This window comes from Brachyhypopomus gauderio, chromosome 5 (assembly GCF_052324685.1).
Source record: "Brachyhypopomus gauderio isolate BG-103 chromosome 5, BGAUD_0.2, whole genome shotgun sequence".
Classification (NCBI taxonomy): Eukaryota; Metazoa; Chordata; class Actinopteri; order Gymnotiformes; family Hypopomidae; genus Brachyhypopomus; species Brachyhypopomus gauderio.
The window spans coordinates 9,484,275-9,499,350 of record NC_135215.1 but is presented as its reverse complement, the minus strand read 5'-3'; the positions used below and the strand labels follow the sequence as shown (position 1 = coordinate 9,499,350).

The 15,076-nt window shown below is 44.1% G+C and overlaps 4 protein-coding genes across 16 annotated transcripts in view; 1 reads left to right on the top strand and 3 right to left on the bottom strand.

Moving 5' to 3' along the window:
• Nucleotides 1–862: 862 nt before the first annotated feature.
• On the bottom strand, nt 863–2,498 carry msgn1 (mesogenin 1). Its single transcript, XM_077004518.1, has one exon. The coding sequence runs from the start codon at nt 2,038–2,040 to the stop codon at nt 1,549–1,551; it is 492 nt and encodes a 163-aa protein (XP_076860633.1). The 5' UTR covers nt 2,041–2,498; the 3' UTR covers nt 863–1,548.
• Nucleotides 2,499–2,538: 40 nt separating this feature from the next.
• Nucleotides 2,539–11,533, bottom strand: gen1 (GEN1 Holliday junction 5' flap endonuclease). The gene is made up of 14 exons (XM_077005467.1): nt 11,319–11,533; nt 10,693–10,864; nt 10,176–10,380; nt 9,681–9,857; nt 9,418–9,528; nt 9,257–9,330; nt 8,338–8,423; nt 7,967–8,117; nt 7,794–7,830; nt 7,631–7,711; nt 7,360–7,490; nt 6,788–6,849; nt 5,602–5,751; nt 2,539–4,302 (listed from the first exon to the last, which is right to left on the bottom strand). Exons 2-14 carry the CDS (start codon nt 10,851–10,853, stop codon nt 2,945–2,947), a joined length of 2,784 nt encoding a protein of 927 aa, XP_076861582.1. The 5' UTR covers nt 10,854–10,864; nt 11,319–11,533; the 3' UTR covers nt 2,539–2,944.
• Nucleotides 11,534–11,886: 353 nt separating this feature from the next.
• On the top strand, nt 11,887–12,416 carry ost4 (oligosaccharyltransferase complex subunit 4 (non-catalytic)). Of its 2 annotated transcripts, none has more exons than XM_077005469.1 (3): nt 11,887–11,898; nt 12,104–12,234; nt 12,318–12,416. In XM_077005469.1, exon 2 carries the CDS (start codon nt 12,105–12,107, stop codon nt 12,216–12,218), a length of 114 nt encoding a protein of 37 aa, XP_076861584.1. In that variant the 5' UTR covers nt 11,887–11,898; nt 12,104; the 3' UTR covers nt 12,219–12,234; nt 12,318–12,416. The 2 variants fall into 2 exon arrangements, with proteins under 2 accessions (XP_076861584.1, XP_076861585.1); XM_077005470.1 differs by having other exon boundaries at nt 12,104–12,239.
• Nucleotides 12,417–12,480: 64 nt separating this feature from the next.
• The window catches only part of agbl5 (AGBL carboxypeptidase 5), a 13,045-nt gene continuing 10,449 nt past the window's right edge, over nt 12,481–15,076 (bottom strand). For 5 of the 12 annotated variants that reach the window (XM_077005460.1, XM_077005456.1, XM_077005466.1 and 2 more), the window contains 3 exons: nt 14,824–14,960; nt 14,448–14,560; nt 12,481–14,256 (listed from right to left, as the gene is read on the bottom strand). In XM_077005460.1, the coding sequence (XP_076861575.1) occupies nt 14,179–14,256; nt 14,448–14,560; nt 14,824–14,960 (328 nt within the window). In that variant the 3' untranslated portion in view covers nt 12,481–14,178. The remainder of the gene's footprint in view (nt 14,257–14,447; nt 14,561–14,823; nt 14,961–15,076) is intronic. The other 7 variants (XR_013130849.1, XR_013130850.1, XM_077005464.1 and 4 more) reach the window with 7 other exon arrangements.

Here is a 15,076-nt window from a genome sequence, read left to right as displayed (position 1 = left end):
GTGTAGCCCCCTGATGCACATAGATACTTAATTCTGAGGGGTTTTTTCGTGCAACAGCCGTTTAGTTCACTTGGTTTTTTAACAACTTTGGCACAAGGTTGACGTTCAAAAGGACGTGGGTCTTGAAAAGCCTTTTGCAATTCACTAGCAACGAGGCCAGGCCTGTTTAGGGGACCTAAACACTGTTTTTTAAAAAGTACTCATGAGAAACGTACGCAATGATAACTAGAAAAAATTTAATATGGGATCTAGAGACCACCACCTGGTTACAGTCATCCAATGCACCTATGCATACAAGATCCTTGATCAGTCACTGATAACAGGGCCGGAGTGGGACACTTTTTCAGCCCGGGAGTTTCATGCCCAAATCCGGCCCAAAATTATTTTCCCTTCCCAATCGGCCCAAACTAGAGATTGACATGAGCCGGCCCATCGGGAATCCTCCCGAATCTCCCGATTAGTCACTCCGGCTCTGACTGATAAACAGGGTTGCAACTACATACTTTCTGAGGTGTATGCAAACATACTATCGTCGTCCCCCGTACTCCACCCCCCACCCCCACCAACTCGGCAAATAATTTGCCAGCATCGATTTGGAGCCCCCTCTAGTGCAGCACCCCTATGCGTCGCATACGCTGCATACCCCCTTTTTGCGCCACTGCTGATAAATGTACCGTGCTGCACAAGATTACTGCAACGTGCATGGTGAGGATCTGGGGTTTAACTGCTGGGGTTCGGATGAGCCGAGACTCCAATTGCAGTGGTTTTGCAATATTTTGATCAATTTAACACATTTATTTGTTTATTGGTTCATTAAGCAGACAAGACAACAGGGGAACTTTTGAATTTTATTAGACTCGACTTTACTGAAATGATAAAAGAAATCAAATATACAACAACTTCAGTAAGATTTTAAGATCAGTGATTGTGACTGTTGTAAATAGTCTTTATCCGATGTCTAATACAGAGAATTTGGCAAAATGAATAAAAATCTACAGAGGATTTGAAGCAGTGGCCAGAAATGGCACGCTGTCTGCATCTAAGCGCAGGGAAAACTAATGTTATACATTAGGAAGAATACAATATAGAATGAAAACACAGCATCTACTGTACAAACCATATCAGACTTCTTGAGTTAAAGAGATAAATCCAAAACCGTATCTGGTCTGTGACTCTCCCACTGACGTTTGCAGGACATACGCCAGACCGTAGATTAAAACTCAGTAATAAATGGTAAATAACGATTCACCACTGGCACTGCAAGTTCGCTACAGAACTACAGTATGCCAAACATGTCCATGATCCTGCATAAAGGAGTTTATTATGTAATTTCATTTTTTCAACGTATGGCAATTAAACACATAGGAAAATAAGGTAAACGGACAGCACAAATTGCCAGAACTAGTATTTACATCAGCATTACAGCACCAGACCCATGAAAGGGGCAATCTGTACAAGGGTGGGCTACAGTACACGTCATCCAAGTTGGTGATAATAAATTCTCCACTTAATGATCACTGTAAATAAAATAAAATAAAGATCGTCGCTTTATTCTTGGCTAAGAATGTCCGAGAGTTCTTTTATATACTCAATCGTGTATTTCAGCGTCTGGATCTTGGTCAGCGGTTGACCTTTCCGACTGTAGACGGGAGGGAGGTAGTCGCGCAGCTGGTGCAGCGCCTCGGCCAAACTCCTCATGCGCAGTTTCTCCCGCTCGCTCGCCTTCATGCGCCTCTTGGTCGACATCTTCGGTTTGGGCGGCTTCAGCTGCGCCCTCTTGGAGCCTTTCCTGCCATGCCCGTTATACGCAAAGTCGGTGAGCGTTTGGCAGTCGCTGGCATTTCTTTGGGTTTCGGGGGACGAACAGGTGGAATAAAAAGAGGACTCCGGTGATGAAGATCTGCATCTGAGCGAACCTTGCTGGTCTCCGAAGCTCGCGTGTTCGTCCCTCCAGTCCCACTGGGCCAAGAGCTTCGCGGTCACAATATCAACTGCCAAGTCACCATCCATTTGGACGAGTTCCCCGGGGAGGCCGTCCATGTATCTGTAGTCGCCTCGGGTGTAGAGCAAGTGTGCTGTGACAACTCAGGTGAGACTTTATACCAGCCGAGACTGGCCATTAGTTGATCTTACAGCTTGGAGAAGTTCAAAGACCTCAAGTGCGACGAACGACGTTCGTTATCACCGAGGTGTGAATATGGTGATAAAACCGGGTAATGCGCACGAGAAAAGAAAATAATTAGATTCCCCTTTTGTGAGAAGTAACTTTAAATAGACGTGGCGGCCATTCTCAGTTTAATGCGATACATCTCGGGGAAACGCAATAGACAAACGACACAGCCAGGAGGATGCGTGTGCAATACACTGCTTGGATCTGTAATTAATGCTGATGTAAACAGATGCGGTTTGTTTGTTATGGGGGGTGGTGGTGGACACGCCAGTTAATTGGCAAAACTTTTAAGTTTACATCCACAATTAATTATTACAATGTTATACATTTCCAGATTTTCCACCCCCCCCCCCCCCCCCCCCCAAAAAAAAAAATACGCCCACCGGGGAAACAGCAGCAGTGTCGCAGCTGCCAGCCGAACCCGTCTCATGTCTGCAGAGGTGCGCCAGATGTCACTCCCGATCAAGCAGCGCAGCGCAATAAACGGCGGCGTGTGACGGGACGTTTGCGCTCCTGACAGGGAGGAAGCGACACGTTTAGCAATTTACTACCTCGTTATTAGGCCAGGACTGCCGCTTTATCATTAAAACACGTCATTCTGGAGGTTCAGACACAATACAGCTGCTTGTCTTCAACGAACAACGTTGTTGTTGGTTTTTATACTTTGGCTATTTCTATGCAACCAGTTATAATGTCTAAACCACAGTAACATACGTTTTTGATAATAGATCTAGTTTTGTTACGAATCACTTCTAAAAGCAAAACAAATGAACACTAACATTTAGGGACAGTATTTTTTTCAAGTTTAAGTTTCAGTCTCTCCGCTAATGGCCGAGGGCTGTCTATAGAACAGTCTGAATCATCTCCACTGTTTCTACTGGACTTCTGTATCTGGGGAGGTGTCTCGGAGAAGACCACACAGAGTGGCAGCTTTGAGGGCTTTGTGGAGTCAGAGCTCTGTTTGGTGTGAACAGGATTTGGTCTGTGCGTCATGGGCATTACACTGCTACTGTTCTGCCTAATGAGCTGATGCAGAAGAGATTTTTGAGCGTTCCGCTTTTTGAATCTGGCCTTACTTTTGGGTGTGTTTTTCCTGTGTTCTGTTTTCCTGTGATTCTCCACATCGCTGGCCTCACTGGAAGAACTTTGCCTTCTACAAACACTTTTCTTACAAGCTCTCTGCTGATTTGTGTGCTGCAGATCAGTGGATAGACGGTCATAACTAGGGTCAGAATAGCTTCTCTGAGGCAATGCTGAAAACAGTGCAGAGTGTTTCGGTTTATCCTGTCTGGATATAGGAGGCTCTTTGGGCTTCTCTGTCTGTTTGACATGTGAGCTTCTGTCCTTTGACATGTGAGCAGCAGGTCTACTAGGACCTGACTGTTCATACTGTGCACAAAGAGGAACTATCTGACACTTAGTCACTGGTTGGCAGGAATTTGGCTTTAAACCATGACTTAAATCACCCAAAGTGGTTTCCTCAGATTGAGAAGCGGCACTCTGAAGAGTGGCTCTGGTTGGCTCTCCTGTGTGCAGAAGGTCACCAGACTTGATCATGTTCTTTAGAAGGAGCCTTTCTCTCAGTGGACATTCTTCAGACTGCAAAACTGATAACTTTCCACAGTCTGACCTAAGAACAGTGGATGAGCTACTATCTGATGTTCTGGCCCCTTCATCCAAGTAATTCACAGACCCCAGGTCAGCCTGGCTGCTATGAAGCTGGGAAGATGGGGAAGCAGTAAAGGATAAAGCCTCCCAGTCGATACTGCTCAGATGCAGCTGGTCAATCACCACGGACACAGAAGGGGAGCTGTGAGCAGAGGAGCCAGTGCCTGCAGGGCTGGTGCAGGCAGGCTGTCCTGTAGGGCAGTGCTGGGGGGTAGCTGGTGTATCTGCACCTGCTTGGATCTCCTTCCCGTTTGATGAGTGCGGCAGAGGTTCTGGTGCATCATGTATAATTCTGGGACTCAGGCCAGCTGTGGACTGCAGTACTGTAAACCTGTTTGGTTTCATCTGTGAGGATACTGGGGCTTCATGGCCCGATGAGGTCTGTAGAGACATCTGAGCAAAGAGCTGGGAGAACCCGTCGGGGCACTCGGTAGCCTTCTCCTCTTTCACCTTCACTTTCTTTGCTGCCGACAGAAAAGACGCAGACATATTGTTCATAATGCCTCCATATTACTGATATAGCTATAGCATTAAAACAGAGAAGTGGTACATTATGATCATTCAAGAATTTGATCTGATTGGTGCTACAAGTATCTGTTTAATCAAAATGTTTGAGAAAATATTCCTTTTTCATTTCTTTTGCTACATTTGGAAGCGACCTTAGACAAACAGAATTTTAACCATTAAATTATAGCTAAACAGATTAAACTAATTTATTAAACTCAGACTGTACGTCATGTATTTGTGTTTTTAGAGATATGAGTATGGGAGACAGTGATAGCAGATGTGGGTACGTTTGTGCACGTGTGTGAGCGATCAAGAGAGACAGTGTCTCAAGACAGTAGAACAGAGATAAATGGACTGAGCCTTCTGTGAAACACCCCGTGTTAATCAAAGCGTTTACGTGCTGAAGGACTGCTGGGACCTGACAGTGCAGGTGTGAAAGTGCAGCGATCCAACCCCCACAGGGTGTCGCAAGCAGTGTTCCATCCTTTGACCTCTGACATCACACAGAAGGCTTAACGACCCAGAAGCCATCAGGGCCGCCACGTTCCTGAACTGCAGTGCCGCAACCCTTACCCAGGGGCCCGAGACACCGGCTGGGGCTCAAGTCAGGCAGGAGAAACTATGACGTGTTTTCTCACACACACACTTATAGCAAATAACAGACAAATAACTGTCTGCTTTTGTTATTAAGGAAAATAAATGCTAAAAAATTGCCTTGCACTGCTGTGATTCTTTATTTCTGAAAATGAAAAACTCTGGTGTTTAGAATACTTAAGAGGAAAAAGTATTTTTATACCAAATGATAAGTGTTCTGGTGTTTTAGTTGCTATTACATGTTCAAGTTCTGTCATCGAGTTACTAGGACATATTCTGCTGTTAAGAAGCATCACTGAATTACATTTGTCCATTTTCACCTTTATTATATTCTGAGCTGTAACCAAGGTGACCCAACAGTGTTCTATGATGTTATGTGATATACAGCACATGCATCATGATGAGAAGAGATGTGGAGAGTACATTGGTGATACCGGTTTGATCTGGCGATAGCGCTTTGATCTGGTGATAGCGCTTTGATTTGGCGATAGCGCTTTGATTTGGCGATAGCGCTTTGATCTGGCGATAGCGCTTTGATCTGGCGATAGCGGTTTGATCTGGCGATAGCGGTTTGATCTGGTGATAGCGGTTTGGTCTGGTGATAGTGGTTTGGTCTGGTGATAGTGGTTTGGTCTGGTGATAGTGGTTTGATCTGGCCTTACGTTTTGATCTGGCAGCCTTGGCCTCGGTGCTGTCCTTGTTGAAGCGCTGTACGAGGTCTGGGTACGCCACCGAGAACAGATTCTCCTCTTCCACTGTCTTCACCACGTCTGGATCCTCTGGGGCACAGTCTTCAGGAAACACGTAATGATCTGCACATATTACACAGGCATCTTTAACATTACACATGTAATAAAAACATGTTATATATAATCCATATATATATATATATATATATATATATATATATATACTGCTCAAAAAAATGGAGGAAGGAAAAAGGAACACTAAAATAACACATCCTAGATCTCAATTAATAAAAATCTTTGAAATCAGTTGAAAACCTCTCATTTCTACCTGTTGTCTGTTCCATTTGCACAAGAGCAGTTGAAATTGATTTACAATCAGTGTTGCTTCCTATCTGAACACGAAGTGTGGATGACTTGGAGTTACATTGTCTTGTTTAAGTGTTCCCTTTATTTTTTTGAGTAGTGTGTATGTAATATATATATATATATATATATATATATATATATATATATATATATATATATATATATATATATATATATATATATATAATCTAGTGGCATATGAATGAAATGTAAACTCACTTATTGTTTTAGTGGAAAATACCCTTTAAAAAAAATACATTTTAAGTACATTTTTATTTATGATTTATGTTTTAAAAACTAATACACATGTTCCTCTTTAATTGCTGTTTTAGAATGTCTATAATGAACCTTTGATATTCAATCCCGTGTTCCAGTTTGCCTGGGTGTGGAGGTGGTGGGGGGCAAAGTTCACAGTGTCTAGAGGAAGCAGCTTTAGCACTTTAGGGTTGATGCATTTGTTCCGTCACCTGTGGTCCACAAATCACACCACCCACATCTACACCCAAGTTCCCTTCACAACAAGATACTAACAAGGCCAACAGTGACACGTGTCACACCTCTGCCCCTCGAGACAAGCAGCCCTGTCTGACAACAAATAAATACACATTGGAATTGAAACTTTGCAAAGCACATTAGCTACTAAATATACCTTACTTAAGAGATACCCACAACCACTGACCCCAGTAAGGACACGATGCTGTTTGTTATACTGTTACAGGCTGAAGATTAAGGAAGGCCCCTCAGACAGTAAACACTTCCTCCTCATTTCCAGACAGGAAATGTGGAACCCCACCTGGTTTCTTCCAGATGACTTCAAAGCAGGAGATTCCATTCCTTATTCGTCTCTTGTATATTCTGATAAACAAAAACAGACGTCACGTTGTGAATAAAGGAGTGAGGGGTGTGTGTTTACTTATGAATACAGGACTGCATGGTGTGTTTATTTATTTATGAATACAGGAGTGCGGGGTGTGTTTATTTATTTATGAATACAGGAGTGCGGGTTTGTTTATTTATTTATGAATATAGGAGTGCTGGGTGCGTGTTTATTTATGAATATAGGAGTGCTGGGTGTGTGTTTATTTATGAATATAGGAGTGCTGGGTGCGTGTTTATTTATTTATGAATATAGGAGTGCTGGGTGCGTGTTTATTTATGAATAAAGGAGTGCAGGGTGTGTTTATTTATGTATACAGGAGTGCAGGGTGTGTTTATTTATTTATGAATACAGGAGTGCGGGTGTGTGCTTATTTATTCATGAATATAGGAGTGTGGGTGTGTGTATTTATATACTTCCACTATTAATAATGGTTAACATAAGGAATAGTGCAGGTGCTTGTGAGGATCTGCGTAGTGGGAACTAGCCTGATGGGATGGATCTGCGCTGGTGTTTCTGCTCTGCATCTTCGGTTCATGAGTTCAACGTAGGTCATGAGTTCCAGAACCTTCTTGCTGGTATAGTGTGTAGGCCACTCCATCTTGTCCAGAGCAAATTTCTGTCAGACACAAACATTCAAGAAGGCTGTCGGGTACAGTGGTAGGCGCTCCACAACAGAACTCGTAGTGGACATCTGATGGTCTAAATGGGCCTAAATGTCTAAATCACAATCCAAACATTCAGGAGAGAGACCGAGACCTGCATGAGGAGTAGACTGGGTTTCCTTCTTTTGAAACTGTAAACAGGTTTGTCCTTTGGAACCAGGAATTCATTGATGATCTGAAAGATGAGATGAATTCCACAATAAATTCTGCAAAATCACTGGTTCTACATTAATAGTGTTAACTACACTGATACTCACCTCTGTGAAAGGGAATTTGTCACACGCTAGGGTTTTCCTAGGAAGTGACAGCTATCATTAGACTTCTGAAGACTCTGACATGACAATATATATAAAAGTATAAAAATAAAAAAAAAACAAAACCAACAATAACCCTAATTAATTTGTAATTAGATATGTGAAAACTAAGTCACTTTTTAATGTTGATTTCAATTAAGGTGGCCTGGCGAGTGTGCTCAGAGCGATGCCAATCACAGGGGCACTGGGAGTCGTAGTCCTGAGGCTGGCAGAAGCGTTTACTGGCACAGAACACACAGCCATGCCGCTCATGGGATTTAGCAGAACCTGCAGTAGCCACAACAGAAGGACAATATCCAAGAGAGAATTAGCCTTCAGCAGTCGGGTAGAGAGCTAGCAGGGTGCTGCTTGCAAAATGAAGAAACATTTCAAGAATAAACAGTTTTTACAAATATTAAATCTTATGGATAGAAAGTCAAGAATACAAGTTCCAATTTTCTATATAATATCAACCTTTAAGAACTCAGGAAACTTGTGGCAATCTCACCAGGGTGACGACAGACCAGACAGTGGCTGACCTTCTGTACAGCGACCTCCACACTCTCTGAGTCAGTTCTGTCCCACTCGCTAAACCTAACACACCAAGCACAGCGTCAGACCAACCAGACCGTTTCTACTAAACACCCTCATCAGCTCCCAAAGTGCCCAGCCTGTGCCAATGGAAACGGGAAGGACGTGCAATTATGAGACTGACAGCTGGTCAGTACCATAATCAGACCATGATCATAAAAGAGCATGGTCCAATAACAGCTACTCAGGAGTGTGCATGACTGTGAAATCAAATATCTTCTTCATGTATATGTGTCAGAGGGCCAGCAGCGTTTGCCCTCTCTACACCTGCGGAGTGTGTGTGTTTACCCTCTCTACACATGCAGAGAGTGTGTGTTTACCCTCTCTACACCTGCAAAGTGTATGTTTGCCCTCTCTACACCTGCGGAGTGTGTGTGTTTACCCTCTCTACACCTGCAGACTGTGCATTTGGGTGTGTGTTTGCCCTCTTTACACCTGCGGAGTGTGTGTTTAGGTGTGTTTGCCCTCTCTACACCTGCCGAGTGTGTGTTTGCCCTCTCTACACCTGCCGAGTGTGTGTTTGGGTGTGTGTTTGTCCTCTCTACACCTGCGGAGTGTGTGTTTAGGTGTGTGTGTGTCCTCTCTACACCTGCGGAGTGTGTGTGTGGGTGTGTTTGCTGTGCTGTGAGCTACATTCCTTCCACCAGCCTGCTGCTTCGAGTCCTCGCCACTCAGCTCTTTGCAGCATGTTGGACTACAGTGATCGGCCCCTCTACAGCTCATCTGTTGGTTCCGCCTCACAGGCTTCTAGCCCCACCCCTTCCCCACGTCTGCAATATGTGCAGGAGAAATGGAGCTACCATTCCATTTTGAAAAACCCTCTGTTGCACGCTTACTTCTGGAGAAGTGTTTGTCCCCGCAGACTCCGGATCAGCTTGAGTGTCTGTTCCTTCCCAACACCTGCAACCCCCTGCAGGAGCAGAACAAACAGGACTCACACGGCTGACACGCAGCTGCACGCATGAGCAGTAGGAGCACCTGGGTCACCTGGGCGTACCTTAGGCAGGTAGTCACAGCCCAGGAGCAGGGCCACGCCCACCAGCGTCTCACGTTCCAGTTGCAGCTCTTCCTCCACCCTGGACATCCTGTAGCAGTCTATCTGAGGGTCCTGAGGAGCAAGGCGCAGATGTGGGAAACGCAAGCTTTAGGACCGGGGGGAGGAGCGCGTGTCATGGAACATCCACAGCCATGTTAGTAATCTTGTACGTTTGCACACTGTATGTATATTTCAAGGGTTTAGCGCATTAGCACATTTAGCACCTTCGTGTTCATGTTGAAGTTTCTGTAGACGGTCTGAGCTCCGTACAGGAAGGCGTCGCCATCACTGGTGATGCAGCCATCCACAAAGCCCTGTGAGTCCAGGAAAGCGCACATGGCCTCCGCCTCCCCCGCTGCATCCACCCAGGGTATGCCCAGACAGTCCAACATCTCCGCACACTGAGAGAGAGCAACAACATCTAAGGGTCGCAAGATCGTGATTTTGGTCATAAAGCACTGAACATAAATCATAAATACAATATAAGCATTCATGCATTATTATGCATAAATATGCAAGCATGAGCTAGCTACAAACAGGTGTGGTGTTTATAAATATGGTGAAGAACCCTTTTTTGATTCATCCATGCCATCACTTCATTATCATTATGAGATACCAATCTATTTTGGTCAATTCTATATATAAATGTATAATAAAAGCATCCACCCACTTAATAACCCTATCTCTGTGTATGTAGCCTCTCATAAATATACTCTTACCTCTCTAAGGACAGCCTTAAAGCGCCCTCTGCTGGTGCTTTTTAGCGCTGCATGTTTAGGCACGCCTCTGGTTTTACTACCGCGGAAAGCAGTCTCCGTTCTCTTGCTCATGGTTTCTGCTTTGATCTTGGGAGCTTCTCCCTCCATGACAAATACCAGCTTCACGCCCATCCGCAGGAGTGAGGAAGCACGGAAAAATAAATTGCTGCAAGAAAAGAGTGAATTAACAGAGAAAAACTAGGATGGCCCGACAAAGCACCATGTGGAAATTTCAACCATTATTTGACATACAGATAAATGTTGAATTTCTAAGATCTAGTGTGGATTAAGTGATTTCCAGGTCTTATTTAAGTCATGTGTTATGCAAACAATGTCCTTATACACCATATCAGCTCACAAGCCAACACCACAAGAGCAGAAACAGAATTACAGGACGTTCTGTCCATTTATCCATGTGGCTGGGACTTGTTCTGGAGAAACTGACCCAAACGTCTGTGTCTGAATGTGGCGCTCTCACCGCAGATGGGGCTTTGTGACTTTGCCCATCATGGCTTGGACATGTTGTGCCTCACAGACCCAGAGACTGAGGTCCACAGCCAGCGTCTTTCCTGTGAGGCTGTACAAAGGCACGGTCTCCTGTACTGGACTCAGTATGGACCACAGCTCGGTCACACCCATGACCTGCTGGACTACAGGACACCAAGCACAGCAAGCTCATTTAGAAAAACTCATAAGTCTGGTCCAGTTCCGTTTTTGGGAAGAAACTGGTAACTACTGTATGAATGGCATGTTTTCCATGTCCCTGGATTAATCTAAACAATACTGAACCGAGGCAATGTATTTTAAGTCTCAGAGATTAAGTTCCTGCCTTCTTAACATGTGGTTGTTTTAATGGTCAAATCAGAAGCTTCATAAGAAAATGACAAGTGCATTAAGGAGGATCACACGAGCAGTACATTAGACATGATAACAAGTGTAGATCACTAGAAGTAGGACGTGGCCGTAATGTTACTAAGCTTTAAATCATATACGTTAGCCGACCAGCAGCTCTAAATTTCAATGCGGACGTGTCGATGCTCAAATGAGTTCTTAACAAGTTATTAAAGGTTTATGGTCTAAAGCAAACGGACGCTTTGTACCTACCTAGATATCCAGCTAATGAGCTTTGTTTAATGTTTGGTTACGCTGTCTCTGGCTTGCTTGGTATGCCTATAATAATCTAACACTTTGGATGAAAATGTTTTATGCACAGTACACTACACTGCAGATTTGAAATATAGCTTAAGTAGATATACAGGTCGAATAGAGGCGCCTACACCAACTGATGTCCGTAATAAACACAGAAGTTTCGCCTTCACGTTTGAATGTTCTTCTTCTCCTACACGCCATCAACACGGGCGCCCCTGCTGGCGCGGAGGGGAAGTGCGTCGCTCATGTATGTCGCGTTTGTGTGCGCCTTCATTTGAAATATTGTTAGCGACCAGCTAGACTGTTACCTTCATTTATATTACACCGATATGATATTGCCCGGTCTTGCTAATTATTTTTATTCGAAAGGCAAATTTGGCGGATTAACGCGTTTTGCGTCATTTTGACGTCACTTCCGCGCTGCTGGACGATGACGTGTCTTCAGGAAGTTCAGGACCGGATGTGGATAATCGGAGCTTTGACACGACCGACAAACTTGACTCAAAGAGAGAAATAATCATCAACAACATCCAACGTAAGGATCAGACTTTGGATTTCATGCGACTGTGTGTGTGTTTTAAATGTTTCTTGTAAAACCCGTGTGAGATGTGTGTCCTGCTGCGTGAGTTGGGTGTGTTTACGCGGCGTCTGCGGTGATGAGTAGTGTCTCACTCCGGGACAATGCCCCACCGACGTGGTTCCGACCCAGCAGGCTGACCGTGTGTCTGTGTCCTCCACAGCATGGTGACGGACGTGCAGCTGGCCATATTCGCCAACATGCTGGGAGTGTCGCTCTTCCTGCTGGTGGTCTTGTACCACTACGTGGCGGTTAACAATCCCAAGAAACTGGAGTGATGTCCCCGACAGACCTGTAAGGTACCAGCCGGGTCCTGCTCGTTATTTGTGCTTTAGTTTACGATAAGAGCTTTAAACTATTTGCTGTTTTTCTTGTAGATTCAAGCTCATCACTGGGGACCATGAGAAACGCTGAGGAACCGAGGACGATGCAGTCTAACGTTTTATAGGCGCATGTAAATAAATTTGTATGATGTTCTCGTGTGTGGTGTTCTTTATTCTTAAATGCAAGTTCACACGTGTAAGAAATTCAGGCAGCGGGTGCATTAAAGGCTTTAATACATACATGATCAAAAGGTGAAGTCAACCACACTAGTCTCAGACAGCAGCAGTGATTTTACATGTCTCTTAATATCAGCTTTTGCACCAAAACATCTAAATGCCCCCCCATCCTTATATTATTTTTAAAAAGTCTGTGGGACTGCTAGGTTAAAGCAGGTGACCAGTGCACATGGCCCAGTGCAAGTCTAGCTCATCTTTAGACAACGCTCTGACCCTTCAAAATGGAGGACTGCAGTTTAGGTTGGTCACAAAGTAAAAAAGCTTGCCAGTATTTTTATAACTCTGCATAACTGGCACTTATTACCATAAAAGTCACATTAAGAACAGCTGTTACAATATAAAATATAGCCCACCAACATTTATAGACTCCTTGAATCATTTAAAATGAATGACGGAGGGCTCAGATTATAAAATGTACATCTTAATCTCGAATTAATGTGTTCCACGCCAACGTCACAGCCTGATCAGGGAACAAGGGATTTTAGAGCTCACTCAACACACTGACTACCCAACACAGACTCTGCATCACAGCTATCAGTAACAGCAGACAGGTGAAGCAAGCAAAAGTTTAAACCTCAAATAGTTCGTCCAAGTTCATGTCTTAACTATGGAAACACTATGCAATGCTTTTGTTTGATTCAGAGCAGGGGTGTCCACCAGCCTGCAAACAAGTTCCAGCCATAATCTTACCCACAGGTCATTAGTGCATGAAGATGAGCTTCTTGTACCTATAGGAATTAGAGGTAATGGCACTAACCATTATACACAGTTACATTAAAACTATTAAAGGAAGAATTAGGAGAGTAGTGAGAAACCTCAAATCTTCTGACATTCAGCTCATTTTTGTCATATGAGGGACATGACCATGGAACATTGTAGCTAGTTAACTGGAATAAACACCCAGAGGTGCCATCGTGGTACTGTACAAAATATTACCCAATAGCACAAAGAATCATGACATGACAAAATCAGTTCCAAAAACATCACATCTAAAACTCCAAGAAATAAAAAGAATAAAAATACAAGTATGGATTCAAAAGGTGCTACAACCCTGTGGGTGTCCAGAGCCCTAGCCAGAGCTGCAGTGTTGAGTGCCATTAAAGGGCTCAGGTCTAGGTGTGTGTGTGTTAGCAGAGGTAGTTGAGAGCCAACTTGCTTCTGTTCGCCTGCCCTGCTCTCCCAAAGACGCACTGTGCATTTGAACAAACACAAATCAGGCAGAAAGCTCAGAGGACATTTGCAGAACGTAGTGGATAATGTGGGCCTGCGATTCTCCGTCGTTTATTCTCCTGAGTAAGGGCTTGGTGGGAATCCAGCTTCATGACATTATTGGATGCCTGTCCTAAAACAAATAAATAAATAAATATAACCTGAAGATATGTAAATGGTGGATGTTTAAGCTTGGTTTAGCCAGAATGGTAATATGGGTTATCTTCAGGATCTAATATGTCACAGGACACCCATCATTTTCTTCCCTATGAACCTTTGGTCACTATTAACATCGGATAATGCCCCAAAATTCACATACACTAACAGTCAGTAAGTGATGGGGAGCTTGGGTAGGAAATACATACATTTTATAAGGTGCATCTATGACTTTCAGGTCTGTGATCAGTGATATGTATGTAGCTGAGAGAGTGAGAGAGAGAGTGAGAGAGTGAGAGAGAGAGAGAGCTGGTCAGGCCTCTGGAAATAGGGTCACACTGCCACACTTGGGTCTGGTCTCAGAGTCCCTGGCCTCTGGAGGGTCACTCTGCTGGTGAAAGCGGTCTGGATGTTAGTAGTGAGCGCTGGTCACAATTATGCTGGACTGAGGGGGCTTCAGCCATCTTAAAGTACTTCAAGTGCATGCATTACATCTTAAAAGGTGGTATGCATTGAAGTCTCCACTGTACCTGGAGAAGTGGAGAGATCTTTGCATATATATAATACGCCTTGTGGTCTTACCTGTTTGCTTGTGGCTTGTGTAGAAGGTGTGTGAGTGTGATCAGGGTGGTGAAGGTTTTGAGCAGAACTCCTCAGAGTTCTGGTAGTCGTGCACACAGCAGCTCTGCCCTTCCCTGTCAGCCAGTAAAACACGCACTCATTAGGGAACCAATTTGAATAATAGTGAAATTCAACATTTCATAGCAGACGGAATCACTTGCTAAAAATCAAATCAAACCATTGTGTAATTAGAGATTCAAACTGCTCTTAGAAATGCTTTCTTTAATATGTCTGAACTCAAAGCTGGACCAGCACGTCTGTCCCTCCAGTATGATTCAGGTAGTCAGCCAGTCAGTTTGGCCTGCAGCTGATGCAGAGACGTGGCTGAAGTAGAGACCTGTCAGGTGCTTTCTGATGCCTGGTTTGATGAGCTTCCACACATTCATGGTTGGGACCTCGCAGACCAGGGGAGGAGAGCCAACACTCTCTGCTTTCCGCACTGGGATTCGACTGGGCCGTGGATGGAACTCACACCTGGAGTCAGAACATGGCCAGGTCAGTAAAACCCAAACAACGATACACAGACATGTCCTTAAATATGTCCTTAAACTCGTTTAGTACTTTTACATGAAAAGTATACGCAAATGAGT

Excerpts from the sequence above, each read along its gene's own strand:
- msgn1 (XM_077004518.1), bottom strand. The coding sequence starts at position 2,040 with ATGGACGGCCTCCCCGGGGAACTCGTCCAAATGGATGGTGACTTGGCA.
- gen1 (XM_077005467.1), bottom strand. The coding sequence starts at position 10,853 with ATGGGTGTGACCGAGCTGTGGTCCATACTGAGTCCAGTACAGGAGACC. Across the intron at positions 7,831-7,966 it reads ATTGAAATCAACATTAAAAA|GAAAACCCTAGCGTGTGACA; the intron begins GTGACTTAGTTT and ends GTCACTTCCTAG. Across the intron at positions 7,712-7,793 it reads ACAAATTCCCTTTCACAGAG|ATCATCAATGAATTCCTGGT; the intron begins GTGAGTATCAGT and ends CTCATCTTTCAG.
- ost4 (XM_077005469.1), top strand. The coding sequence starts at position 12,105 with ATGGTGACGGACGTGCAGCTGGCCATATTCGCCAACATGCTGGGAGTG.